The sequence below is a fragment of the Amblyraja radiata genome, chromosome 31 (assembly GCF_010909765.2).
Source record: "Amblyraja radiata isolate CabotCenter1 chromosome 31, sAmbRad1.1.pri, whole genome shotgun sequence".
Lineage (NCBI taxonomy): Eukaryota > Metazoa > Chordata > Chondrichthyes > Rajiformes > Rajidae > Amblyraja > Amblyraja radiata.
In genome coordinates, this window is record NC_045986.1 from 5,377,433 (window position 1) to 5,405,004 (window position 27,572).

Below are 27,572 nucleotides of genomic sequence, written 5' to 3' on the forward strand. Positions count from 1 at the left end.
CGATTACTCTTGAGGCCATATGCATGTGCTTCAGTATGTTCATACTTTAAATTTGAGATCAGTTACCTACTGATCACTCGCACTCCCCTCCACTGAGAGTGAGATTTGTAGGCAGCCCTGAAAATAGGTGCTGCCGCAGGCCCCTGAGGATACCTGCGCTGACATGGCCCCTCCAGCGGACCTATATCAGGTTCTTGCTTTGGGTTAGACTGAAACTGATCATGGATGCTCCTCTCCTCAGAGCAGGAGACATTTGTGCAGCCCTGAAACAGGTACTGCTGCCTGCGGGTTCTCCATAATACCTGGGCTGATAACTCCATCCTTTGGAGTATATCATTGTGGAGCACCTCTCCATCAGGTGCTCCATGTGGGTTTTGAACGTTTAAACACGTTACCCATGAAGGAGGCTATCCTCTCCATCCGGAATCCTCCTGGACCGACTTGTTTGCGGGCTTTCTCCTTGCGCTCCCTTCCTCAGAACGAGAGATCAAATAGTGGCTAACCCTCCAATTGGGTTTGCCTAGGCACTCCTGGCCCGTTTTGTTTAAATGAATGGGCCTCTTCCCCACACTCCTCTCCACAGAGAGGAGATATAATTTAATGGCTAACCCTCCAAACGGGTTTGCCTAGGGACTTCTGGCCCGTATGTTTAAATGTATGGGCCTCTTCCCTGCACTCCCCTCCGCAGAGAGGGAGATACAATTTTCCTGACTAACATTTAAAGGCTGTCTAGGTGCTGTCGGCATCAGTCCAACGCTGCTGTCTCCATTGCCAGCGATTCGTGAGGCGAGTTTTGACCGCCACCCGCACTGCCGCGGTCTCTGTTACGAGTCCCGCGGTCTCTGTTAGCGGGTGCCGCGGTCTCTGTAACGAGTCCCGCGGTCTCTGTAACGAGTCCCGCGGTCTCTGTAACGAGTCCCGCGGTCTCTGTAACGAGTCCCGCGGTCTCTGTAACGAGTCCCGCGGTCTCTGTAACGAGTCCCGCGGTCTCTGTAGCGGTAGCGGGTGCCGCGGTGCCGCTCCATTTCCGGGTATCCCCGAGGTCATGACCGGGATTATCTCTGTTCCGTGACGGGGTTCCCGCGGTCCATAGAGGTTTACCCGCGGCCCGTCCGGACTTCGCCCCCAATCCAGCAGGCAAACTCTGAAAATGAGTTTCCTGCAAAATAAAAGCAATTCCAGAGGGAAGTTTAAAAACTTACCTTGTTGGTTTAAAACTCACCGCTGGACAGCGCGAATGCTGCCGCCAGGGACTCCGAAGTAAAATGTAGTTGAGGCCAGTTCATTGGCTATATTTAAGAGGGAGTTAGATGTGGTCCTTGTGGCTAAAGGGATCAGGGGGTATGGAGAGAAGGCAGGTACAGGATACTGAGTTGGATGATCAGCCATGATCATATTGAATGGCGGTGCAGGCTCGAAGGGCCGAATGGCCTACTCCTGCACCTATTTTCTATGTTTAAGATGGGGTAAAGATTTAATAGGAATCTGAGGAGTATCTTTCTCACACAAAGGGTGGTGGGTGTATGGAATGACCTGCAGAGGAAATAGTTGAGGCAGGGACTATCGCCATGTTTAAGAAACGTTTCAAGAAGGAACTGCAGATGCTGGAAAATCAAAGGTAGACAAAAGTCCTGGAGAAACTTAGCGGGTGCAGCAGCATCCATGGAATGAAGGAAATAGGCAACGTTTTGGGCCGAAACCCTTCTTCAGACTGAAGAAAGGTTTCAGCCAGAAACGTTGCCTATTTCCTTCGCTCCATGGATGCAGCCGCACCCACTGAGTTTCTCCAGCACTTTTGTCTACCTTAAGAAAGTTTTGACAGGTATATGTATAGGACAGTTTTAGAGGGATATTGGGGGATATGGTGCCGAATGCAGGCAGGTGGGAGTAGTTTAGTTGGGACATGTTGGTCAGTGTGCGGAAGAATGGGCCAAAGGGCTTGTTTCTATGCTGTATGACTCCACGACTATGACCAGGAAACTCTCTGGATCTTTCCACTCCTTTCTAACGTTCACAATACCAACTGGAACCACAAGATGAAGGAAAGGATTGTGGTGGTGTAAATGGAGAATGATACCCACAACACAGTCAGTGACAACATGACAGCCCCATGTAAATCCAAGCCCAGGATATGCCCGGCTCGGAACCTCACTCATGTCACAGGATGGAACCACCAATGAAAAATCAGCAAATAAAAAACCAAAACATCCTCAAATTGACATTCTTTTCTGTTGGCATTGTTTATGTCTGGTGATACATTTTCCTAACAAGATCCTTGAGGAAAATCAAATCTGGGGAAGTGAAAATCAATTAATTACAGAAGTCTGAACGAGTCTGGTCAATAAGCTGCTGCCAAGGCAATTAAAGTAATCTAATTGCAGAGATGTCGAGTGTATTTGGTCGTTGCAATCATTCCAGCTGAAATATTCTGTTGGCTATTTCCCTGATTGTATCGCTGGTGTTAACAAGTCTGACGACTGGGTTGGATTTATGTAGGGTGTCTGAGCCACTTCCTCCTCAGTCCATGCAAAGGTCAAATGCATTTTACTGCTTTGATTTGGGCATCAGATGGGCACCGTACACATGAAAGCTCACAAAATACAAATGTCATTCAGCCTTTTGCAGCTTATAGCACATCACCCTGTCTGGTTGAAGAATTAGCACAATTCACACGCTTGGAATGTTCTAAAGAGCTTGACAACAAGTAAAACGTTTCATGATATTTAATTACTACTGTAATCGAGGAAATATGGAAGTGTATTAGAGTCATAGCATGGAAATAGGCCATTCAGACCAACTCACCCATTCAGCCCAAGATACCCCATCCAGGCTAGTGTCATTTGACTGCACCTACCCATACCCCTCTAAACCTTTCCCATCCATGTACCTGTCCAAGTGTGCTTCCCAGTCTTTCGGCTAAGATCAGGTGTGGTTTGATCATTGTGGACACATATCTGTGAGAGAAGATGGGAGAAGGCAGACAACAAGGACTCGTGAGCAGACAAAATGTGCAGGAAGGAACTACAGATGCTGATTGACACTGAAGATAGACACAAAATGCAGCATCTCTTGAGAAAAGGAATAGGTGACCATTTAGGTCGAGACTCTTCTTCAGATTGAGAGTCAGAGGGGAGGGAAACTAGAGGTATGAAAAGGTCCAGAACAATCAGAGCCAGTACCAATGACCAAGGAAGGGTGGAGCCCACAATGATCCATTGCTGGCTGGTGGAAGAGATGATAACAAAGGGATATATGGGTGAGAACAGTGGAACTGGCAGGATGACTAGGAAGTGTGATTGGCCATGTTGGAGCTCCATTAAAGTTAGGACATTTTATTCACTGCTTCTAACTGTAGCATGTTCCTGTGCCTGTCTAAATGTCTCTTCAGTGTTATTGTTGCATCAAAATATACATGTATTTAGATCTTCATGGGCTAATTAGAGATAGTTGTGTACGTGGGAGGTTGTGACTCAGGAATCTGATTGAGTTTTCTGAAGATGTGACCAAAACGTTTGATGAGGGCAAAGCTGTAGACATTGCTTTTATGGATCTCAGCAAGGCATTCAACAAGGTTCCTAATGGTAGGCTGCTCTGGAAGGTTAGGTGGCATGGGATCTGAGAAGAGATAGTTTACTGGATAGAAAATTGGCTTCATGGAAAGAAGCATGGAAAGAAGATGGTGGAACGTTGTTTTTCGGACTGGAGGTCTGTGTCTAGTGGTGTTCCTCAGGGTTCGGTGCTGGACCCGTTACTGTTTGTCATCAACATCAATGATTTGGATGAGAACATACATGGCAAGATTAATAAGTTTACAGATGACACAAAAGTGGGTGATATTGTAGATAGTAAAGATGGTTGTCAAATTTTGCGACAAGATCTTCATCAGTTGGCCAGGTGGGCCGAGGAATGGCTGATGGAATTTAATACAGCGAAATTAAGTCAAGTTCAAGGCTATGTTGGTTATCTTTTCTCTCAGCCTGGGCTATTCCCTGTGCTTGAGGCTTGTCCTTTCATCAGAGTGTTACATAAATCACCAGTGAGGATCTCATGGGAAATCACAGGCAACGGTGAAAACAGTGCGAGTTTCACGTGGAAAGAGAGAAAGCAAGGTGGCCATGGCTGGTTACGTGGACATTTAGAGAAGAATAAATCTTGAGTTTTAATCCTTTCTGACAGTGCTGCAAAACTGTAAAAGATGAACTGCCAACCAATGTGTACTTAGCAATGGCCCTCAGCTCAATGTAAAAATGAGCTGATCTCCAATTCTGGCATGTTGTTCAGTGGAGTTCTGCAATGAATGATGGCCAGGCCATCAGAATATCTCTTTTACTTGTGAACAAGGTGAATAGACACATTGGAGAGAAAGCCTCACCTTGTGCTCAAGTATCAGTGGCACAACTTGAAGCAACAACCTTCTGACACCAAAGTACGGCTGGCAAAAGCAGACAACAGCAACAAGGACATTTTGCTTCCAGATGGGTTATGTCTTTTTTCACAAATACACAAGCTGTTGCAAGGACCTGAGGGTCTGAGCTTTAGAGAGAGGTTGGGCAGACTAAGACTTTATTGCTTGGAGTGTAGATGAGGGGTGATCTTATAAAGGTGAATAAGATCCTGAGGGGAATAAATAGGGTAGATGCACAGAGTCTTTTATTCGCAGTAAGGGAATCAAGAACCAGAGGACGTAGGTTTAATGCGATAAAGATTTAATAGGAATCTCTGAGGCGACCTTTTTACTCAGAGGATGGTGGGTGTATGGAACAAGCTGCCAGAGAAGGACATTGAGGCAGGTACTATGAAAACATTTAAAAGACATTTGGACAGGTACATGGGAAGTAAAGGTTTAGAGGGATATGGGCAAAATGTTGGCAGGTGGAACTAGTGTAGATGGGATATTTGGTCGGCATTGTCAAGTTGGGCTGAAGGGCCAGATTCCATGCTGCATGACTCTGTAACTATGTGCTCGTGACACCTAGTGATAGAATTCCAAACTTCACTCTGAAAGCATTGTCCAGTTAGACATTTCCACATTGCTTGTATTGCTTGGGAATATCTGTTTGAATATATTACTTCTCCTCTGGCAGGCGATTCTCTCTCCATCACCATTTTAAGTCAGATGTGGAATTCTGCACAAATAACTCACTAATAGACATCTCAGGCTATGATAGCCTGCAGCATCCCTGGTATTGTGCTGAAGTGACAGTGGAGGAAAGCTATGAACTCATCTCAAGACAAGGCATTGTCAGTTGGACATTACACTTGGATATTATGTTGAGGGGCAACTCACGGTACAAGCATCCAGCTTCACTGTTCAGCCGCCTCCACCCTGGGCAACATTTGTACACCATCTGGAAGTCCATGCTGTACACGTGTCTGTACGCAGTGTAATACGCAGTCCTGCAGCGAAATACAGTCACATAGAATGAATGAATGAATGAATGAATAAGTTTATTGGCCAAGTATTCACATACAAGGAAATTGCCTTGATGCTCCGCCCACAAGTGAGCCTTCCTACTCATGTGCAAAGTGCAGGCAAACACAGCAATAATACTGTCCACCCGGATCTGAAAGTGCAGTATCAATGACCATGTATTTCTGCTGGTGTTTAATTCTACGTCAGCTGGAGCTATGATAGCGTCACAACAACTGTCACCTCCACCTGCGCTCAGGCAGTGTGGCGGGGATTGTTCCCGGTGAGTTGGGCCAAGCCGTCCAGTGGCCCAGCTCACCCACCACCGATATTGACGGAGCCACACCGCGAGAGCGAGGAGGGACCCGCGAGCATCCGGCGAGAGCGAGGTGGGCCGTCGGAGAGCGAAGGAGGGCTGGTGGAGAGACGAGGGAAAGCCAACAGAGAGCGAGGAAGGCTGTTGAGAACAAAGAGGGACCTGGAGGGGGGGGGGGGGGGGGGGGGGGGGGGGGGGGGGGGGGGGAGTGTTGCTGCCACGGGCGACGGAAGGTAGCATATGGGAAAGTTCAGTGAACATTTGTAACTTTGTCGCCAACAAAACATGGCGGCACGTGTACTGCCTCAGTGAGGATAATTCGCCACATGATTTGTACGCTAAACAAAGTATTTCACTGTACATGTGACAATAAAGTATTGTTGAACTTGTAGAGCTACATGGACCAGCACTTTAACGCCTCCTTTATAGTAATGTGGGTTTACCTCCAAAGGCAAACTCAGCAATAATTCTGTATTATGACTTGGTTCAACATCATGTGTCAACGCACAATCCTTTGTTGAGACTAGACTATGCTACCAAATGAGCCAAGCTGACTGGGTCACTTGGTTGCCAAGTGTTGGGTCTTGTTGGGTAACTGAACTTGTCTTCAGCCACTGTTAACATTTGCAGTATTCCAGGGCATGTGCGGACTGTAGTGGCAGCAGTAACCGGTGGCCAATATCTTCCTCCGTAACCAGTTAAATAGAAGGTCACTGAATATCAATCCTCTATGAATTCTTTGTGTGCTTTCAATTCCTCACTCTTTTCGTAATGGTTCCTTACTCTTTTATGATAACAAAAATGTCACTGTACCGTAGTTGGTTAAGTGACAATAAATGTGAACTTGAACTTGAACTTGCCCCAGTATGTAGGATACAGGTGATTGTTGGTCAGCATAGGCTAGATGGGCCGAAGGGCCTGTTTCCACACTGTATCTCTAAACTAAACTAAACTAAATTTAGTGCAGTACTCATCATGAAAGATATTCCAATCAGGTTTGCAATTGATAGATTTATTTAAAAAATGTAGATTTATTTGCCAATACTTTTGAAACAATTGTCATTCTAAAAATAAGATTTAAAATAATAGACAATAGACAATAGACAATAGGTGCAGGAGTAGGCCATTTGGCCCTTCGAGCCAGCACCACCATTCAATGTGATCATGGCTGATCATCCTCAATCAGTACCCCGTTCCTGCCTTCTCCCCATAAGGGCATTGTCAGCTGGATGTCATCAAATTCCACGGGAACCTGCCCTGACTAATGTGAACGTGAAGCTATTCTAAGAGGAACGACTCGACTTTGACTTCTGGACTGTATATATAGAGGGCATCTGGGCAGTAATTTGAACCTTTCCAGTAAGGAGGAAATACAGCCAAAGTTCCTTTAGTATAGTTTAGTTTAGAGATACAGCGCGGAAACAGGCCCTTCGACTCACAGAGTCCATGAGGACCAGGTAAAATGAATCAGTTATGGCTAATAAATGAATCTAATTACTGCTTATTCGAGTGAGCAATTTGTGTCTACAATCAGCCTGAAGAAGGGACTGACCCAAAACGTAACCTATCCATGTTCTCCAGAGATGCTGCCGGCCCCACTGAGTTACTCCAGCACTTTGTGCCCTTTTGTTAATTCATGTCCACCTACTGATTAGTTTGTGCTAGGGTGACGTACCTCCTCTCGTGTCCCACACACCACTTCTGCTCTCCACATCCTTGTTTCCACACCTTGACCATCCGGGTGAAGGCCTGTACGCATGGCTGCCTGCGGCCAATCATCATCACCTCCCTCTCCGCACAAACATTTGGCCTAAACAGAGGGATTAAACAACAATTCAGTAGAGGCAGGTCTGGACTGCACTGGTAGAAGATCATGCAGCAATGATCACAGGCCAACTCGTCCCTCAAATGTGAGCCAGGTCATCACGAGGGAGGAGCATGGAGACCACACTTCCCATGCAGAGGCTGAAACTAAATTAGAAACAAAGGGGGAATAAAACACAGTGACATTCCTTGCCTACTCCACCAGAAGCATTCCAGCATATTACGTGACCCCATTGTACTGTGTATATTGTGATATCTGCACCAGTGAAGAGCTTGTCCAACTCATCCCAAGGAAATGAAGATATTCAGCACACTTCAGACCAGGCACCAGTGCCTTGCAGAGAATCAATGCATATTTGCTATTTGAACTTCTTCGCATCAGGAATGGCTAAATCAATAGATTGGCAATTCATAGGCCTAGAAACCAGTGCTTAAATCCATAATGACATCTGTGGAGCTTACAGTTAATGATGTAAATAAATACTTTGTTATCAGTAATTGAAATCATGAGTCTTAACTTAAAAAATACATCAGGATCTTCATAGACTGTGCTTCTGCTGTCCTTACTTGATCCGGTCTGGCTTAGTCTGGTCTGGCTTAGTCTGGTCTGGCTTGGCCTGGCTTGGCCTGGCTTGGCCTGGCTTGGCCTGGCTTGGCCTGGCTTGGCCTGGCCTGGTCTGGCCTGGTCTGTATCACTGGACAGATAGCCAGATCCTAGCAGCTGCAATAGTTCGTAGCTCAGAGCCCAATGAGTGTTGGCCATGTCCACAATGCCCTCATCCTGTACATCAGCGCAGAACCCTTCCAGGCTCTTGCAGACTAGTTCAGTTTAGTTTAGAGATACAACACGGAAACAGGCCCTTCGGCCCACTGAGCCGCACCGACCAGTGATCCCCGTACATTAACACTATCCTACACACTCTAGGGATGATTTACATTTATTCAAAGCCACTTAACCTACACTTTGGAGTGTGGGAGGAAACCGAAGATCTCGGAGAAAACTGACGTGGTTACGGGGAGAACGTACAAACTCCGGACAGCACCGTTCAAGTTACCATGAGACAGGGACTGTACACAGTGAGCCCCTGCTGGCTATTGTTTGACCATGGGTGGTAGAGCGAGATATATACAGGGCCCCTGGCCATCAGACTGATAAATGCCCTGGTCAACAGCGATGGCTTGGTGTGGCATAGCATTCGAGTTACTGCCTTATAGCACCAGAGACTCAGGTTCAATCCTGATTATGGGTGCTGTCTGTACAGAGTTTGTACGTTCTCTCCGTGACCTGCGCGGGTTTTCTCCAGATGCTGCAGTTTCTTCCCACACTCCAAAGATGTGCAGGTTTGTAGTCTAATTGGCTTGGTATAATTGCAAATTGTTCCTACTGCATAGGATAGTGTTAGTGTGCAGGGGTCGTTGGTCTGTGTGGACTAGATAGGCCGAAGGGCCTGTTTGTATTGTATTGTTTTGTATTCAAATTTATTGTCATTGTCTCAGTTAGAGACAACGAAATGAATTTCCCTTACAGGCAGTATCATAAAAAATAAAATAAATAAATAATAATAAATAATAAAACATATTAAAAATAAAATAGAATTTAAAAAAAAGCACAAACACTGAAAGTCCACGACACAACTTAACACAGTGGCACCAAGGTGAGGAAGGCACCATAGTCCAGCCAGCCTCCCCTCCGTTCTTCCCAGATGTTCACTCGTGGTCGAGGCCTTCCTAGCACCCGCAGTCGCCGCCCCGGGTGGCCCGATGTTCAGGCCCTCACGCCGGGCTGGTGGAACGCCGACGCCGAACCCCGACGGTGAACATCCTCCTCCTCAGCGGCCCGGACCTCCTGATCAGCCGCCTCCCGCAGCCGGAGTCCGCAGCTCCCGAGCCCGCAGCCCCCGAGCAAAGATCAGAGGAGCTCCTCTATGATCTTTGCTCCCGAGCCCGCAGCCCCCGAGCCCGCAGACCCCGAGCCCGCAGCCCCCGAGCCCGCAGCCCCCGAAACCGCAGCCCCCGAGCCCGCAGCCCCCGAGCCGGGCGGAGTCGCAGGACCCCGCGCTGTCCATCAGCGCCGCCCGCGTTCGGAGCTCCGCAAACCATGATGTCGGTGCCGCAGGTCCAGCACTCCTGGCTCCAGACGGCGATCCCCGGTAAGGCATCGCCAGCCCCGCGATGTTACAGCGCTGTCCCGCCGCTGCTGGAGCTCTGGTCGATCCCGGCAGGAAAGGCCGCGCCAATCCAGTAGGTAGGCCGCTGGGGGGGGTGGGGGGGGCGAGGACACGACTCGAATAATAGTCGCGTCTTCACCAGGAAGCGGCTGAAGGACGGTATCCCCTGCACCGTACCCTCTTCCCCCACATAAAAACACAAAAAAACACACTTTTACATAACTAAATAAACCAAAAAACATAAAGATACCAGGCTGTAGGTGGAGGCTGCTGGCACCAGCGCCACCGGAAATACAACACTGTGTTTCTGCGCTGTATCTCTAAACTAAACTAAACTAAACTTGTTACTTCTGTCAACCAAGGATAAAAGCAGTTTAATCACTAGCTGTGGCAGTCATTAAGGAACAACCCAGAGAATTCCAACAATGGAATCTTGCTTTAGCATAATTCATCAAATCCAATTATAACATTGCCCTTTTTTCTGGGCTGTGGGAAGGGAGGGGCTTTTATTGACTTCAATGGGGTGTGATGTACCACTGACTCATAATGTCAAGCTAAGTTCCAGGAGCAGAATTAGGCCATTTGGCCCATCGTCTACTCCGTCGTTCAATCATGGCCATTCAAACTATCTCTCCCTCTCAACCCCATTCTCCTGCCCTGTCCCCATAGCCTCTGACACCCATACTAATCAAGAATCTGTCAATCTCCGCCTGAAAAATATCCATTGACTTGGCCTCCAAAGCCGTCTGTGGCAATGAATTCCATAGATTCACCATCCTCTGACCAAAGAAATTCCTCCTCAGCTCCTTTCTAAAGGTACTTTTATTCTGAGGCTGTAATCCCTAGTCCTAGACTGTCCCACTAGTGGAAACATCCACTACACATCCACTCTATCCAGGCCTTTCACTAGTCAAGATCGCCCCTTGTGTTGCTACCCAGCAATCACAAATCCTCGCCTGGGAATTCAGGACAACTAATAGACTGCAATAATTCTCTGTGGTCAGATGATCTGCTGATACTCAAGGGTAACAATGAAGACTTGACTTGGGTGCTGAAAGAGTAAGTATTGGACCCCGATTAATAACAATTTAATTCAAATGCAGAAGAAGGAAAATTAATGAAAAATCTTTAAACGGATAAAGTGAGTGGGGAACCACAGTAGGATCCACTCACCCACTCACCACTCACCACCCACTCACCCACCACTCACTCACCCACACCCAACCACGAGCAACTCACACCCACGCACCACGCACACAACCCACGCACCACCCAAGCAAACCACGCACCCACCAGCACCAAAGCAAAACAGCACACACCCACGCAACCCCAAACGCACGCACCACCAACAAACCCACGCAAACCACGGACCACCACACGCACACCACGCACGCACCCACCACGCAGCCACCACGCACGCACGACCGACCCACGCACCACCCACAACCCACGCACAGCAAGCACCACCCACCCACACCCACGCACACCCACGGACCACCCACGCACACCCACGCACGCACCCAACCACCCACGCACCACGCACGCACGCACCCACCACCACCCAGCACACCCAACGGACCCACCCACGCACACCCACGCACGCACCACCCACACTCACCCAAACACGCACACACACCCATCACCCACGCACCAAACCACGCACGCACGCCCCACTCACTCACCCACTCACCCACTCACTCACCCACCCACTCACTCACCCACTCACTCACTCACCTACCCACTCACCCACCCACTCACCCACTCACTCACTCACTCACACATTCACTCACTCACTCACCCACTCACACCCAGGGCAGTGTGATCGACAGTGTGCCTGTGGATTAACACACGCTTCATCTCAGACACTGTACCGTATAATTAGTGCTCGAGTAGGAATTCCTGAAATGCAGATCCTTACCTGTAGGCGATGGGCTTTCCTAACATCGATTAGAAAGCAGACAGAGCACCTGGAGTTTTCTGCCTCTGTGTGAGTTGAAACATTTACCCTTGGAATATATCCAGCTCAGGGTCAAACTGGGATCAGGATCAGATCGCCTGTTTTCTATTCAAAAGGGAATATGTGATGTGTAGTATTGGTCATTAAAACCATAACCACAGGTAAGTGGTTTCACAGGAGAGTCCTGTAAGTATTTCAGAAGCTATCCACAGAGTGGTTAGTATGTGGAACTTGCTATCACAGAGGCAGCCATGGAGAGTTGCATAGATGGTGTTTGATGTAACTCGACGAAGGAAAAGGGAATATTCATGGGTGTTGAAGAGGATCAAGAGGGATAACATTCAGCCAAATGCCAAATGGTACACAAAAATGCTGGAAAAACTCAGCGGGTGCAGCAGCATCTATGGAGCGAAGGAAATAGGCAACGTTTCGGGCCGAAACCCTTCTTCAGACTCCACTGCCAAATGGGGCAGTTGGCTTCTATCAATTACAATATAATTTATACAAATAATATTAATTACCAGCAACACTGAGATCCTGATATCGGAGTACTGATCAAAATCACAGTGACTTTGTTTGCAGACTGACCTTTGCCAGACTGGTCCAGCTAGTTCATAGATACATCGATACATAGACAATAGGTGCAGGAGTAGGCCTTTCAGCCCTTCGAGCCAGCACCTCCATTTAATGTGACCATGGCTGATCATCCACAATCAGTACCCCTTTCCTGCCTTCTCCCTATCACCCTTGATTCCACTAGTCCTAAGAGGTCTATTTAACTCTCTTTTGAATGCATCCAGTGAATCTGCCTCCACGGCCTTCTGAGGCAGGGAATTCCACAAATTCACAACTCTCTGTGTGAAAAAGGTTTGCTTCATCTCCGTTCTAAATGGCCTACCCCTTATTCTTAAATTGTGGCCCCTGGTTCTGGACATCCCAACACTGGGAACATGTTTCCTGCTTCTAGCGTGTCCAATCCCTTAATAATTTTATATGTTTCTATAAAATATCCTCTCATCCTTCTAAACTCCAGAGTGTACAAGCCCAGTCGCTCCATTCTTTCATCATATGACAGTCCCGCCATCCCAGGAATTAACCTTGTGAACCTACACTGCACTCCCTCAACAGCAAGAATGTCCTTCCTCAAATTAGGAGACCAAAACTGCACACAATAGTCCCTGTGTGGTCTCACTAGGGCCCTGTACAACTGGAGAAGGACCTCTTTGCTCCTATACTCATCTCCTCTCATTATGAAGGTCAACATGCCATTCGTTTTCTTCACTGCCTGTAGTACCTGAATGCTTACTTTCATTGACTGATGTACTAGGACACCCAGGTCTCGTAGTCCTTCCCCTTTTCCTAACCTGACACCATTCAGATAATAATTTGTCTTCCCGTTCTTGCTATCCTAAAATGGATAACCTCACATTTATCCACATTATACTGCATCTGCCATGCATCTGTTCACTCACAAACGGGGGTTCCCCTCTTCATTATAGATGAGGCTCTCACTAAGGTCTCCTCGATATCCCACAGCTCCACTCTTACTCCCCCTCCCCCCATTCGTAACAAGGAATTGTCCTCACCTTCCACACCATCAGCCGTCGCATACAGCATAAAATCCTCCAACATTTTCGACACCTCCAACAGGATCCCACTACTGGTCACATCTTCCCATCTCCTGTCCTTTCTGCTTTCCGCAGAGACCGTTTCCTCCGAAACTCCCTGGTCAACTCGTCCCCTCCCACCCAAACCACCCCCTCTCCTGGTACTTTCCCCCGCAACCACAGGAGATGCAACACCTGTCCCTTTACCTCCCCCCTCGCTCCATCCAAGGACCCAAACAGTCTTTCCAGGTGAGGCACCTCCTACTAACATCCCTTGCACCTCCTCTAACCTCATCTACTGTATCCGCTGTTCCAGGTGTCAACTTCTCTACATCGACGAGACCAATCGTACGTTCGGCAATCGTTTCACTGAACACCTCCGCTCAGTCCGTCTTAACCGGTGGCTCATCACAAATTGGAGGAACAGCACCTCATATTTCTCTTGGGTAGTTTATACCCCAGCGGTATGAACATTGACTTCTCTAACCAGATAGCCCCATCTTTCTCTCTATATCCCCTCCCCTTCTCTCACTAGTCTTACTGTCTCTGCCTACATTCTATCTTTGTCCCGCCCCCTCCCCTGACATCAGTCTGAAGAAGTGTCTCGACCCAAAACTTTGCCCATTCCTTCTCTCCTGAGATGCTGCCTCACCCGCTAAATTACTCCAGCATTTTGTGTCTGCCCTTGATTTAAACCAGCATCTGCAGGTCTCTTACACATTTTGCCCGCTCAACCTGTCCAAATCACTCTGCATCCTCATAGCATCCTCTTCACAGTTCACACTGCCAACCAGCTTTGTGTCATCTGCAAATTTGCTGATGTTACTAAGTTCGGAATACTTGAGGAAATCTTGCTACTGGTTCCCCAATTTAAATCCTGAAATGTAGCTGTTTGCAGCAGCACAAGGAATGTTGAAAGCCTTGGACGAAACTGGTTCATTGTGAAATGGAGAGGAAGGAGAAAGCTTATGAATTAGATCCTCTCTCAGTAATTGCAGTAGTCGTGGGTAAAACCAGGAGACTAGGAATTGAATAATGGTTTGCTATAGGAAGGATGTTGTTAAACTGGACACATGCAGAGAACATTCACAAGGATGTTGCCAGGACTTGAGGCTTGAGCTACAGGGACAGGTCGGGCAGTCTAGGACTTTGTCCATTGGAACAAGTGGCCAGAGGAGGTAGATGAGACATGGAATTATAATTACATTTATAAAACATCTGGACAGGTACATGGATATTGTTTGGAGGGATATGGCCCAAATGCGGGCAAGTGGGACCAGCTGAGATGGGGCATCTTGGTCAGTATGGGCAAGTAGGGGTGAAGGGCCTGTTCTGTGCTGAATTACTCAATAACCAGTGTGCATTCAGATGAGAGTTCTGTGTGGAAGAACTGATTAACGCTTTGAGTATTTGCATGTTGCTTATGTCCTATACATTGCATTCATCTTTGAGAAAGCCTAGGTTAAAAGACCAGTTTATGTTGCAGACCACAGGTACAGTATATATTTTGCCAGCAGGTGAGAGGAGGTTTCTCTCAATCCCACCTCTGTACCCTCATTGTGTATGACATCAGGGGAACAGCTGCCAGGTTACACTATTAATGCTTGCGCAATTGAAGATTTATTATTTTAAATGTTGCAGAAATACAATACAAAGTCAAGAGGTTCTTCATACCTCTTCTTAAGCATAAGTCGTTTACAATACCCAGAATATACCGTTTCTTCACCATTACAGACAAGCAAGTTTAACCAATTGGAAGTTGAAATAGTTCCCAATCAAATACTGTTTCCTTTCTTTCAAATCCATTGTTCTCCAAAAACCCGAGTACAAATCTCAGCATCACAATTACTGAGGAGCAAGACATGAAGATGAGGAACGGGACAGATAATGAAGTTGTCGTAAGGACAGTCTGTATTAGGTCGAGGAGATATTGGACATCCTGATGCATATAAAGGCAGATAAATATCCCATGCCTTATCAAATGTGTAGAATGGAGATGAGGAGGAAAATCTTTCGCCAGAATGTGGTGAATCTGTGGAATTCATTGCCACAGATAAAGGTGGGGGCCAAGTTATTGAGTATTTTTAAAGTGGAGACTGATATTCTTGATTAGAGCCAAGAGTGTTTTACTGTCATATGTCCCAAAACAGAACAATCAAATTCTTACTTGAGCAGCACAACAGATATGTACATGGATAACATAGAAACATAGAAAATAGGTGCAGGAGCAGGCCATTCGGCCCTTCGAGCCTGCACCGCCATTCAATATGATCATGGCTGATCATCCAACTCAGTATCTGCCTTCTCTCCATACCCCCTGATCCCCACAAGGACCACATCTAACTCCCTCTTAAATATAGCCAATGAACTGGCCTCAACTACCTTCTGTGGCAGAGAGTTCCACTCAGTTCCAGAGACTCACCACTCTAGTAAGGATGTAAAGGTTATGCAGAGAAGTCAGGAGAATGGGGTTGAAAGGGAAAATGTGATCAGTCAAGATGGAATGGCGGAGCTGACTTGATGGGCCAAATGACCTAATACTTCTCCAATGTCTTATGGTCTTATATCTGAGGATACTGTGGGAAAGAAGAGAAGAAATTGCAGGAGCCTTGGCTGAGACGTACGAATCTTCGCCAGACACACGCGAGGCGCCGAATGACTAGAGGGTGACTAACATGTCTCAATTTAAGAAGGCTGCATGGAAAGGTCTGGGAGCAGAGGGATTGTGAAGTACATGTATATAGTTTCTTGAAAGTAGCATCACAGATAAATCGAGTGGTAAAGACAAATTTTAGTATATTGGCCTTCATATCAGTAAGGGTATTGAGTCGAGAAGTTGGGATGTTATGTTACAGTTGTACAAAATATTAGTGAGGCTGCATCTGGAGAAGTGTCAGGTTTGATCATCCTACTATAGGAAGGATGTTGTTAAGCTGGACAGAGTACAGGGAAGATTTATGAGAATGTTGCCAGGACTCGAGGGCCAGGGCTCTAGGGAGGCTAGGGCTTTATTCCTTGGAGAGCAAGAGGCCAGGGGTGATCTTGTAAAGGTGTATAATATCATAAGGGGAATTGATAGGGTGAATGTACAGAGTGTTTTACCAATGGTAAAAAAAGAGATGACATAGAATTAAGGTAACGGGGGAGAGAGTTTAATAGGAACCCGAGAGACAATATTTTCACTTGGGTAAGGGTGGGTATATGCAACAAACTGCCTCAGGAGATACATGAGGCAGGTATTATAATAGCATTTAAAAGACACTTGGACTGGTACATGGTTAGGAAAGGTTTAGAGGGATATGGGTCAAATGTGGGCAAATTGAACCAGCTTGGATGGAGCATCTTGCTTGCATGGATGAGTTGGGCCGAAGGGCCATGTTTCCATGCTGTATATCTCTAGGGGTCTATGACTACAATCTAAAACCAATCCTTTTGTACTTGCAACTCTTGCCCCTTCTTCAGACACATCCCTTCTCCAGGATCTCTCAATATTATTTTCTGATATTCTCCCATTCTGCCATTCTTCAGCCATTCTACCTGCAGCTCCCTGTTGGAATTCTCCACATCACCTTCCCATTACATGGGGATGCAAACACATCTGCAATGTAAAGCAGGGGTTTACCAATGGCAACTTCATTCAGTGTCCTGCATTGAGTGCTTAATACATGATCTCCTGTACATTGGGGAAGCCAAATGCAGATTGGGTGATGACTATGCATAGTACCCCCATTCAGTCCACAGCTGATCCTGAGGTTCCAGTTGCATGTTTCATTAATTCTCCACCTACCCCCATTCTATTCTGCCTGTCTCTGGCCTCACACACTACTCCACTGTTCCAGTCCAATGTAAGCTCGAGGTACACATCTCTGTCTACATTTGGCACATGCAAGACTCAACAGTAATGTTAGAAATGCAGCATTTCCACCTCGCATCAGACAGGCTGGTTCATGTGTAAGCTCATCAGTTAGTAACCTTAGCTTGGTCTTTCGATCTCTACACTCGCTGCCTGACCTACTGGCCATTTCCACCATAGTCATTTATTACAGTGTTCAATGTCTCACAGTGCCAGCATTTTCCTCTATTTGCACCTTCTCCGGAATTCATTGGCAAATAAGAAACTCTCAGGATTGCCCCATCAGCAGCAACACCATCTGTGCCATGCAGACTCTCCTGGTCTCCAATTATTCCAAAAACCCCCTTTGTTCTTTACATTTCTCCCCATCTCAGCAATTCAAACCATGCTTGCTTTACTTTCTGTGGTTCTCCAATGCTAACCTGTTTTCTGTCTCCACAGATGCTGCCTGAACTGCGGTTAAGTTTCAGTGTCTCTGGTTCTAAAACAGCCAGAAACTAAACCCCACGTTCACATCCTGGAAACTAATGCCAGCCTGATGCCCACCTCTATGTGACCCATGTCCCCATCCCAGCCCAATATTGGCCTTGTATATTGAAGCCCAGGTATATGATCCATCCAGATATTATTCACCAACATCATGGCTCTGGTTACACAATCATGTTATATTTAATCCCATTCACCACAAGCCATGAACAACAATGTCACAGTGACAAGATGATCTGTGGTTTAGGTGTTGGTTGAGGGATGGATATTGGCCAGCTCATTGTTGGATCTCTCTGTTCTTCTCTGGATCGTGTCAGAGAACCCAGTGTGACCCGATACCCAGTACATCAGAGAATTCGGTGTGGTTCAGATCTCACAGGTTCACCCACTTAGAAGCTGTCGGGACAGAAGAGGTGTTTACACTGGGCGGCGGACTGGCTTGTGATGCGAATAGGGCTGTTGAGCCAAAACCAAAAAGGCCTAAGGCAGGGAACGCCATTGTAGTGGGAGACTCCATTGTGAGAGGTACAGACAGGGGTTTCTGCGGCAACAGACGGGATGCGAAGATGGTGTGCTGCCTTCCTGGTGCCAGGATCCAGGATGTCACGGACAGAGTGCAGAAAATCCCCAAGGGCGAAGGTGAACATCCGGAAGTGGTAGTGCATGTCGGCACAAACGATGTCGGAAAGAAGGGGATGAATATTCTGCAGCGTGACTTTAGAGAGCTCGGAAAAATGCTGAAAAGCAGGACCTCCAGGGTTGTTATCTCCGGTTTGCTTCCAGTTCCTCGTGCTGGCGAGAGCAGGAACAGGGAGATACGGGACCTGAACGTGTAGCTGAGGAACTGGTGCACGGGGCAGGGATTTAGATTCTTAGATCACTGAGATCTGTTTTGGGGTAAGGGGGAACTGTACAAAAGGGACGGATTGCACCTTAACAGGTGTGGGATCAGCATTCTGGCAGACAGGTTTGCCACTGCTACACGGGTGGTTTTAAACTGAATAAGGGGGGTGGGGTGTCGAATGGGATAGTGGAGGATGGAGTTAAAGGGAAAGGGTTTCTTAAATGTGTGAGCGTAGAGACAGAGGGGTGTAAAATGAGGGTAGAAGCAATAGGTAGCAAGGTGAAAAGTAAAAGTGGCAGGCAGACAAAACCAGGGCAAAAATCAAAAAGGGCCACTTTTCAACATAATTGTATAAGGGGTAAGAGTGTTGTAAAAACAAGCCTGAAGGCTTTGTGTCTCAATGCAAGGAGCATTCGTAATAAGGTGGATGAGTTGAATGTGCAGATAGCTATTAATGACTATGATATAGTTGGGATCACGGAGACATGGCTCCAGGGTGACCAAGGCTGGGAGCTGAACATCCAGGGATATTCAATATTCAGGAGGGATAGAGAGAAAGGAAAAGGAGGTGGGGTAGCGTTGCTGATTAGAGAGGAGATTAACGCAATGGAAAGGAAGGACATTAGTTTGGAGAATGTGGAATCGGTATGGGTAGAGCTGCGAAACACTAAGGGGCAGAAAACGCTGGTGGGTGTTGTGTACAGGCCACCTAACAGTAGTAGTGAAGTTGGAGATGGTATCAAACAGGAAATTAGAAATGCGTGCGACAAAGGCAAAACCGTTATAATGGGTGACTTCAATGTACATATAGATTGGGTGAATCAAATTGGCAGGGGTGCTGAGGAAGCGGATTTCTTGGAATGTATGCGGAATAGTTATCTAAATCAACATGTAGAGGAACCAACGAGAGAGCAGGCTATTTTAGACTGGGTATTGAGTAATGAGGAAGGGTTAGTTAGGAGTCTTGTTGTACGTGCCCCCTTGGGCAAGAGTGACCATAATATGGTTGAGTTCTTCATTAGGATGGAGAGTGACATTGTTGATTCAGAAACAATGGTTCTGAACTTAAAGAAAGGTAACTTTGAGGGTATGAGACGTGAATTGGCCAAGATTGACTGGCAATTAATTCTAAAAGGGTTGACGGTGGATATGCAATGGAAGACATTTAAAGGCTGCATGGATGAACTACAAAAATTGTTCATCCCAGTTTGGCAAAAGAATAAATCAGGGAAGATAGTGCATCCGTGGATAACAAGGGAAATCAGGGATAGTATCAAAGCGAAGGATGATGCGTACAAATTAGCCAGAAAAAGGAGCATACTGGGAGAAATTCAGAGACCAGCAGAGGAGGACAAAGGGCTTAATTAGGAAAGGAAAAATAGATTATGATAGAAAACTGGCAGGGAACATAAAAACTGACTGCAAAAGTTTTTATAGATATGTGAAAAGAAAGAGATTAGTTAAAACAAATGTAGGTCCCTTGCAGTCAGAAACAGGTGAGTTGATCATGGGGAACAAGGATATGGCGGACCAATTGAATAACTACTTTGGTTCCGTCTTCACTAAGGCAGACATAAATAATCTGCCGGAAATAGCAGGGGACCGCGGGTCAAAGGAGTTGGAGGAATTGAGTGAAATCCAGGTTAGCCGGGAAGTGGTGTTGGGTAAATTGAATGGATTAAAGGCCGATAAATCCCTAGGGCCAGATAGGCTGCATCCCAGAGTACTTAAGGAAGTAGCTCCAGAAATAGTGGATGCATTAGTAATAATCTTTCAAAACTCTTTAGATTCTGGAGCAGTTCCTGAGGATTGGCGGGTAGCAAACGTAACCCCACTTTTTAAGAAGGGAGGGAGAGAGAAAACGGGGAATTACAGACCAGTTAGTCTAACATCGGTAGTGGGGAAACTGCTAGAGTCAGTTATTAAAGATGGGATAGCAGCACATTTGGAAAGTGGTGAAATCATTGGACAAAGTCAGCATGGATTTATGAAAGGTAAATCATGTCTGACGAATCTTATAGAATTTTTCGAGGATGTAACTAGTAGCGTGGATAGGGGAGGTCCCACATAAGAGACTAGTATACAAACTTAAAGCACACGGCATTGGGGGTTCAGTATTGATGTGGATAGAGAACTGGCTGGCAAACAGGAAGCAAAGAGTAGGAGTAAACGGGTCCTTTTCACAATGGCAGGCAGTGACTAGTGGGGTACCGCAAGGCTCAGTGCTGGGACCCCAGCTATTTACAATATATATTAATGATCTGGATGAGGGAATTGAAGGCAATATCTCCAAGTTTGCGGATGACACTAAGCTGGGGGGCAGTGTTAGCTGTGTGGAGGATGCTAGGAGACTGCAAGGTGACTTGGATAGGCTGGGTGAGTGGGCAAATGTTTGGCAGATGCAGCATAATGTGGATAAATGTGAGGTTATCCATTTTGGTGGCAAAAACAGGAAAGCGGAATATTATCTAAATGGTGGCCAACTAGGAAAAGGGGAGATGCAGCGAGACTTGGGTGTCATGGTACACCAGTCATTGAAAGTAGGCATGCAGGTGCAGCAGGCAGTGAAGAAAGCGAATGGTATGTTAGCTTTCATAGCAAAAGGATTTGAGTATAGGAGCAGGGAGGTTCTACTGCAGTTGTACAGGGTCTTGGTGAGACCACACCTGGAGTATTGCGTACAGTTTTTGTCTACAAATCTGAGGAAGGACATTATTGCCATAGAGGGAGTGCAGAGATGGTTCACCAGACTGATTCCTGGGATGTCAGGACTGTCTTATGAAGGAAGACTGGATAGACTTGGTTTATACTCTCTAGAATTTAGGAGATTGAGAGGGGATCTTATAGAAACGTACAAAATTCTTAAGGGGTTGGACAGGCTAGATGCAGGAAGATTGCTCCCGATGTTGGGGAAGTCCAGGACAAGGGGTCACAGCTTAAGGATAAGGGGGAAATCCTTTAAAACCGAGATGAGAAGAACTTTTTTCACACAGAGAGTGGTGAATCTCTGGAACTCTCTGCCACAGAGTGTAGTCGAGGCCAGTTCATTGGCTATATTTAAGAGGGAGTTAGATGTGGCCCTTGTGGCTAAAGGGGTCAGGGAGTATGGAGAGAAGGCAGGTACGGGATACTGAGTTGGATGATCAGCCATGATCATATCGAAGGGCCGAATGGCCTACTCCTGCACCTAATTTCTATGTTTCTATGAGCAGCAGAAACTCCCTCTAATCCCCAAAACTGTTGGTAGTTGATTTTGGAATCTTGTGAAATAATGAGTTTTCAGATTCGCACATTTTACTATACAAATGAAATTAATATTGAGTTAATCTGGTATCAAATCAGAGTCTGAAAAGGCACCTATCCAACAGGTCACATGAAGACTACAGATATGAAGGCTGTTCCACTGGATCTGTCTGGGATCCCAGTGCAGCCACAGGTGAAGATCACAATGCCTTGATTTGTATGTGTATGAGATATAAATGCACAGAATACAATACTATATTATAAATAAATATGAAGAAGGGTCTCGACCCATCCCTTCTATCCAGAGATGCTTCCTGCCCTGCTGAGTTACTCCAGCATTTTATGTCTATCTTCGGTGTAAACCAACATCTGCAGTTCCTGCCTACACACACACATATATGTCCAGCATCTGTCCACTAACAAATAGTGCAAGGATAGGGGCATCATGGACAGCTTGGATGTTGGGCCGAAGGGCCTGTTTCACCGCGGTATGACTCAATCAAAGACTCCATACAGCAGAGGATTCTGACTTGGATCTCTGGTCCAAAATTGATTATTTTTTAACAGATAAGCATGGGAATATTGGATTTGGATTCACCGCTACTTTGAGTAATAGGAGTGATTAATGCGGGTGGGTGTCAGGGGTTATGGGGAGAAGGCAGGAGAATGGTAGTAGGAGGCAGAGGAGCAGCAACGCGGTAGAGCGGGGCAGCAACATTGGATCCTGGTGTCCGCTGGAATTGCTGCGATTCCCGTGACAACATTCCGGACTTGCTCTCACGTGAAAACAATAATACTATTCACAAATACAAGGAAACGTCACAAACGTTCACGTAACATGCGATAAAACGACGGGAGGAAAGATTCTTCAAGGGGCGCCCACACGCACACATGTCTCTCGCTGCTCAGGGTCGTGGGGAAGTTACAAACTGTCCCGTGAAAGATGCAGCGATGTTGGCGAATCAAAGCCATCTCGCTTCAATTCCACCTTGTGCCCCTGCATGAAGCAGACGGAGCCGCCTCTCCAACCCACAGGCAGTTAGTTATTAGATGCCAATCTTTACCAAACAGTCAACATCCGAATTCATGTGTCCAGCCGGAAAGAACATTCAACACTTAAATACAACGTCGCTGAAATCCTAAAGCGTTTGTTTACAATCAATCATCAGATGTCTCCAACTACTGTCAAATGTGAAACGCCACACTTACCTGTGGGGCTGTGTTATTCCCGGGGTAACAGCAGAGGTGACGGCGAGGAACAGCAAACAAACATTCGCTAGCCCTCGGTACATTGCTGGCGGACGGTTCAAGGCGCTTGTATTAAATGTCGATGTATTTCTCGAGAAGTTACAAACTTGCAAAACGTCCTTAAGAAAAGGCAAGAGAGGAATCAACTGGTCCTCAGTGTAAACGCTCCTCCAGGTCGGACCTGGGTCTATTCATGGCAATTCAAGCATCCACACACTTCCTGAAACTCTGATGTTCCTTCATTTGCCTTTTCCAGCCAATTAACAGTCTGAAGAAGGGTCTCGACCCGAAACGTCATCCATGCCTTCTCTCCAGAGATACCGCCTGTCCCGCTGAGTTACTCCTGCTTTTTGTATCTATCTTCAATTAAAAGATGAGTCAGAGTGGAGGATGATCAGTTCACAACCACACATCCTGCAGTGACCGGGAGAAGAGTATCCAGGCTGTGAGCGGGCAGTGGGGAGGGTGGAGCCGAGAGCCCGTTGCCATGTGCCAGAGAGCAGCGCATGGGCGTCCAGTCGGCGTGGGGTTGTGGACCGGACACATCCCTCCATCCCCCCGGCTAATCCCACCCCTCCCTACATCCCGCCCCGACCCCACAGCCTGAACGCCGCCGCCTTTCACAAGCCCGAGTCGCTGATCCACGGGTTGTGCAGGAATTCACTATGGAGACGGGGAGAGAAAAAAACACCACAAACGTGAGATAGACAGAGTGCTGGAGTAACTCAGCAGGCAGGGTCAGGGTCAGGCAGCATCACCAGAGGACACGGATAGGTGATGTTTTGGATCGAGACCAAAATCTCTGAAGTAACGTCACCCGTCCATGTTCTCCAGAGATGCTGCCTGACTCGCTGTTACTCCTGCACTTTGTGTCTCTTTGGTATAAACGGGCATCTACAGTTCCTTGTTTCCACACAGACACGAAGTGTTAAATATATTTCTCGATACACAGTGTGGCCAGACGGGTGTAGAGAGAAGGGGTGACGACTCACTGGTGACCAGGTAGTCGCGCTTCCCCAGCTCCAACTATTCTCTAGGGTCATGTCACTGGGGCTCTGCTGTGGCTGGGGCAAGGGCAGGCCCCGGACCACCTGTGGGCAGAGAAGCAGCCGCCCCCGGCATTCCCTCACCGGGTCCTCACTAGAGCAGTGCCCGTGCAGGTCTGCTCCTGCCTTAACCCATGTCCTGTCACTGTGCGGCGCCGGGTGAACGATCCAAGAGCTGCCTCCAGACCAGGTGTAGGGACAGATAACATGACAGCCATTAAAAGGCATTCGCAAAGGTATTTAGGGATGAAAGATGAGGAGGGATACAACCCCAATGTGGGTAAATGAGAGATAGACACAGAAAGCTGGAGTAACTCAGCGGGACAGGCAGCATCTCTGGAGAGAAGGAATAGAAACGTAGAAAAATAGGCGCAGGAGTATTCGGCCCTTCGAGCCAGCACCACCACTCAATATGATCATGGCTGATCATCTAAAATCAGTAGCCCGTTCCTGCTTTTTCCCCTTATCCTTGATTCCGTTAGCCCTAAGAGCTAGATCTAACTCTCTCTTGAAAACATCCAGTGAATTGGCCTCCACTGCCTTCAGTGGCAGATAATTCCAGATTCACAACTCTCTGAGTGAAGGAGTTTTTCCTCATCTCAGTCCTAAATGGTCTACCCCTTATTCTGTGACGACTGGTTCTGGACTTCCCCAACATGGGGAACATTTTTCCTGCATCTAGCCTGTCCAATCCTTTAAGAATTTTATATGTTTCTATAAGATTCCCTCTCATCCTAAATTCCAGTGAATACAAGCCCAGTCGACCCATTCTTTCATCATATGTCATGAGTTCCGTTTCGGGTCGGGACCCTTTTTCAGACTGAGAGTAAGGGGAGAGGGAAACGAGAGAGTCGGTGATGTAGAGACATAGAACAAATTAAAGAAAGATATGTAAAAATGAAATGGTGATAAAGGAGACAGGCCACTGTTAGCTGTGGGCTAGGTTGGGACTAGATGGGCGACAGGGCCGTGCCTATGCTAGGATTCTATGGTCTTCCATCAATGAATCCACGAACAACAGTAAAGGGGCTGGTATTTATGCAGCAGCCTCGGAACTGCGACCCAGCCGGGAGCGCCGTGCAGCATTGTACCGGAGAGTGCTTCCCAATGCCCGCTACAGCCCCTGCCTGAGGTACGAATAAACCCCCCCACCCCCCCAACTCTAGACTCGGGCACACCTGCTCCCCTCTGACATTTTCTTTCCAATTTCAGATCTACCCAGTTCCTCTCACACACACCATTCTTTTCAAAGACCCCTCCCCGCCCCAATCACGATGTTTCACTTTCTCCTCCCCCATGCACTCCCATCCCAATGTGTCCCCTTCCCACTTTTCCCATCTGTCCATTACCTCCCTTCTGAGCTTCCATGCATCACTTCCCTTTGCTACCAGATTCCATTATCTGCAGCCCTTTCCATCCGCTACCTATCACCTCCCAGCCTCTGTCGGCATTCTTACCCTTCCCTCCCCCAGCTGACTCATCTGCCAATCAACCCCTCCTGACCTGGACCATAACGTATCATTTATTCATTCATATCCTCCCAATCTTCATTCAGTCAGATGACGGATCACGACCCAAAACATCGACTGTCCATTTCCCTCCACAGATGCTGCCTGATTTGCTGAGTTCCTCCAGCAGATTCTTTGTTGTTCCAAATGCAGGCAATCTGATCATTTAAATAAAACATCTACCAGTTGTAATGTTGGGATCACTGTCAATGGCTGATTTACTGTCACTGCATTATGGAGACAGTGAAGTCAACCTCATATGTAGTTCTGGAGCCACAGTTGGGGCATGGATGACAGGTTTCCTTGCATAAATCCCATTGGTGAAGCAGACAGATATTTATGGCAACCCTACAGTTTCCTGACGGCTGGTACGTACATTTGTTAATTCCAGGTGTATCAGATTATTGAATTTAAATTGCCCAGCTACCTTGGGATTCAAACCTCAGAACTCTAGCTTCTGACCCATTAACTTAACCCCTGTGCTACTGGATGCTTTAAATTATTTCATTGCCATCTGTGGGAGATTGACATATATAACTTGGCTCCAAATATCTAAATAACTCACCAACCTCTACAGATGCGCTGTAGAAAGTGTATTATCAGGATGTATCATTGCTGTTTAGGAACGGTGCAGTCATTTCTTCTGTAGACAGTGGGACCATTTGGCCCAAAGCACCCCATCAGTGGAAGATTGTCTCAGAGTTATGAGCTTTTATTAAAAACCAGCACATCTGCTGTCTTGTGGCTTATGAGAGCCCAGTAGGTGTTTGCAGGTTATATGATGAAAGAAGCTCTAGGCCTACCATATTCCCATACAATCATATGGGCACTCACCACCAGGCACGTGAAGCCTGACTCCTCCAAGTGTACTGATCCTGGAGTCAGTTCAGTTTTGAGCCCTGTCTTCCCCACAATCTTTTTATTTTGTACAAATAAATAGACAATTATCAATTAGGCTTATATGATTTCAGCAGAACACAACTCTAGAGCTGAGACTACATACATCAAGCAGCCAAAATTCAGCCCAACCCAACCAATTCCCCGTGGTTCATCTGTTAACCAAGCTCAACTGGGCACCAATCTGGAGTAGCAATGGGAATGGAACTGAGGTGGGAGAGGATGTAGGGGAAGAAAAGGTCAGCCTGCTGATGCCTGCTGGGAGTAACACTGGGAGTAATGCTGGGAGTAACGCTGGGAGTAACGCTGGGCGTTAGTAACGCTGGGAGTAACACTGGGAGTAACACTGGGAGTAACGCTGGGAATAACGGTGGGAGTAATGCTGGGAGTAAAACTGGGAGTAACGCTGGGAGTAACGTTCAGAGTAACGCTGGGAGTAACGCTGGGAGTAACGCTGGGAGTAATACTGGGAGTAACGCTGGGAGTAACACTGGGAGTAACGCTGGGAGTAATACTGGGAGTAACGCTGGGAGTAATACTGCGAGTAACACTGCGAGTAATGCTGGGAGTAACGCTAGGTTCAGTGGGGAATAAATAGCTAACGCTCACTTTCAAGAACGGTGGATAGTGAGCCAGCATTTTTAAACCTGGACTCTGACAAGAGTCACTATCTCTGAGGCAGATAATATATAACAAGGGTCGCAGGAGTACAGGCAACGCTATTTCCTTCTGAAATATATAGAATTAAAAGACATTGAAGTATTCACCTATACTAGATACAGGAAGCAAGAGGACATTTCTGAAAGTCAAATATTAGGAAGGGCCGAGAGAGAATGGAATAAATGCATTGTGGAAAATTGTTGATATAAGATAAGTCAATAACCAGCATACATGATTGGTGGCCTTTCCATTTTGAAAATATTCAGCAGTGCACAGGTGCCTTGGTGGAAAGTGTGTCCAGCCACTGACATCTGGGACAAGGGAAAGTGGAGGAGCTCTCACTGAGCTAATAGCAATGTAGGACAGGCAACAGCCAAAGTCAAAATTAGACCTTTTTTGGACCACTGATTAACACGTGAATCCCTACCAGAAAACATAATTTGAAGATGCATGGGAAAGGCGGCAGCAAGCTCTCCCCCTGGATCCCACTGTCCCCTTGCTACTC

At 46.8% G+C, this 27,572-nt stretch overlaps 1 protein-coding gene across 1 annotated transcript in view; it reads right to left on the reverse strand.

Annotated features, from left to right (window-relative positions):
- Positions 1 to 23,459, reverse strand: part of megf6 (multiple EGF like domains 6) — a 611,064-nt gene extending 587,605 nt beyond the window's left edge. Inside the window, 3 exon segments of the mRNA XM_033047803.1 lie at positions 5,288 to 5,397; positions 7,402 to 7,536; positions 22,918 to 23,459. Coding sequence (XP_032903694.1) covers positions 5,288 to 5,397; positions 7,402 to 7,536; positions 22,918 to 23,000 — 328 coding nt within the window. The 5' untranslated portion in view covers positions 23,001 to 23,459.
- Positions 23,460 to 27,572: the final 4,113 nt, after the last annotated feature.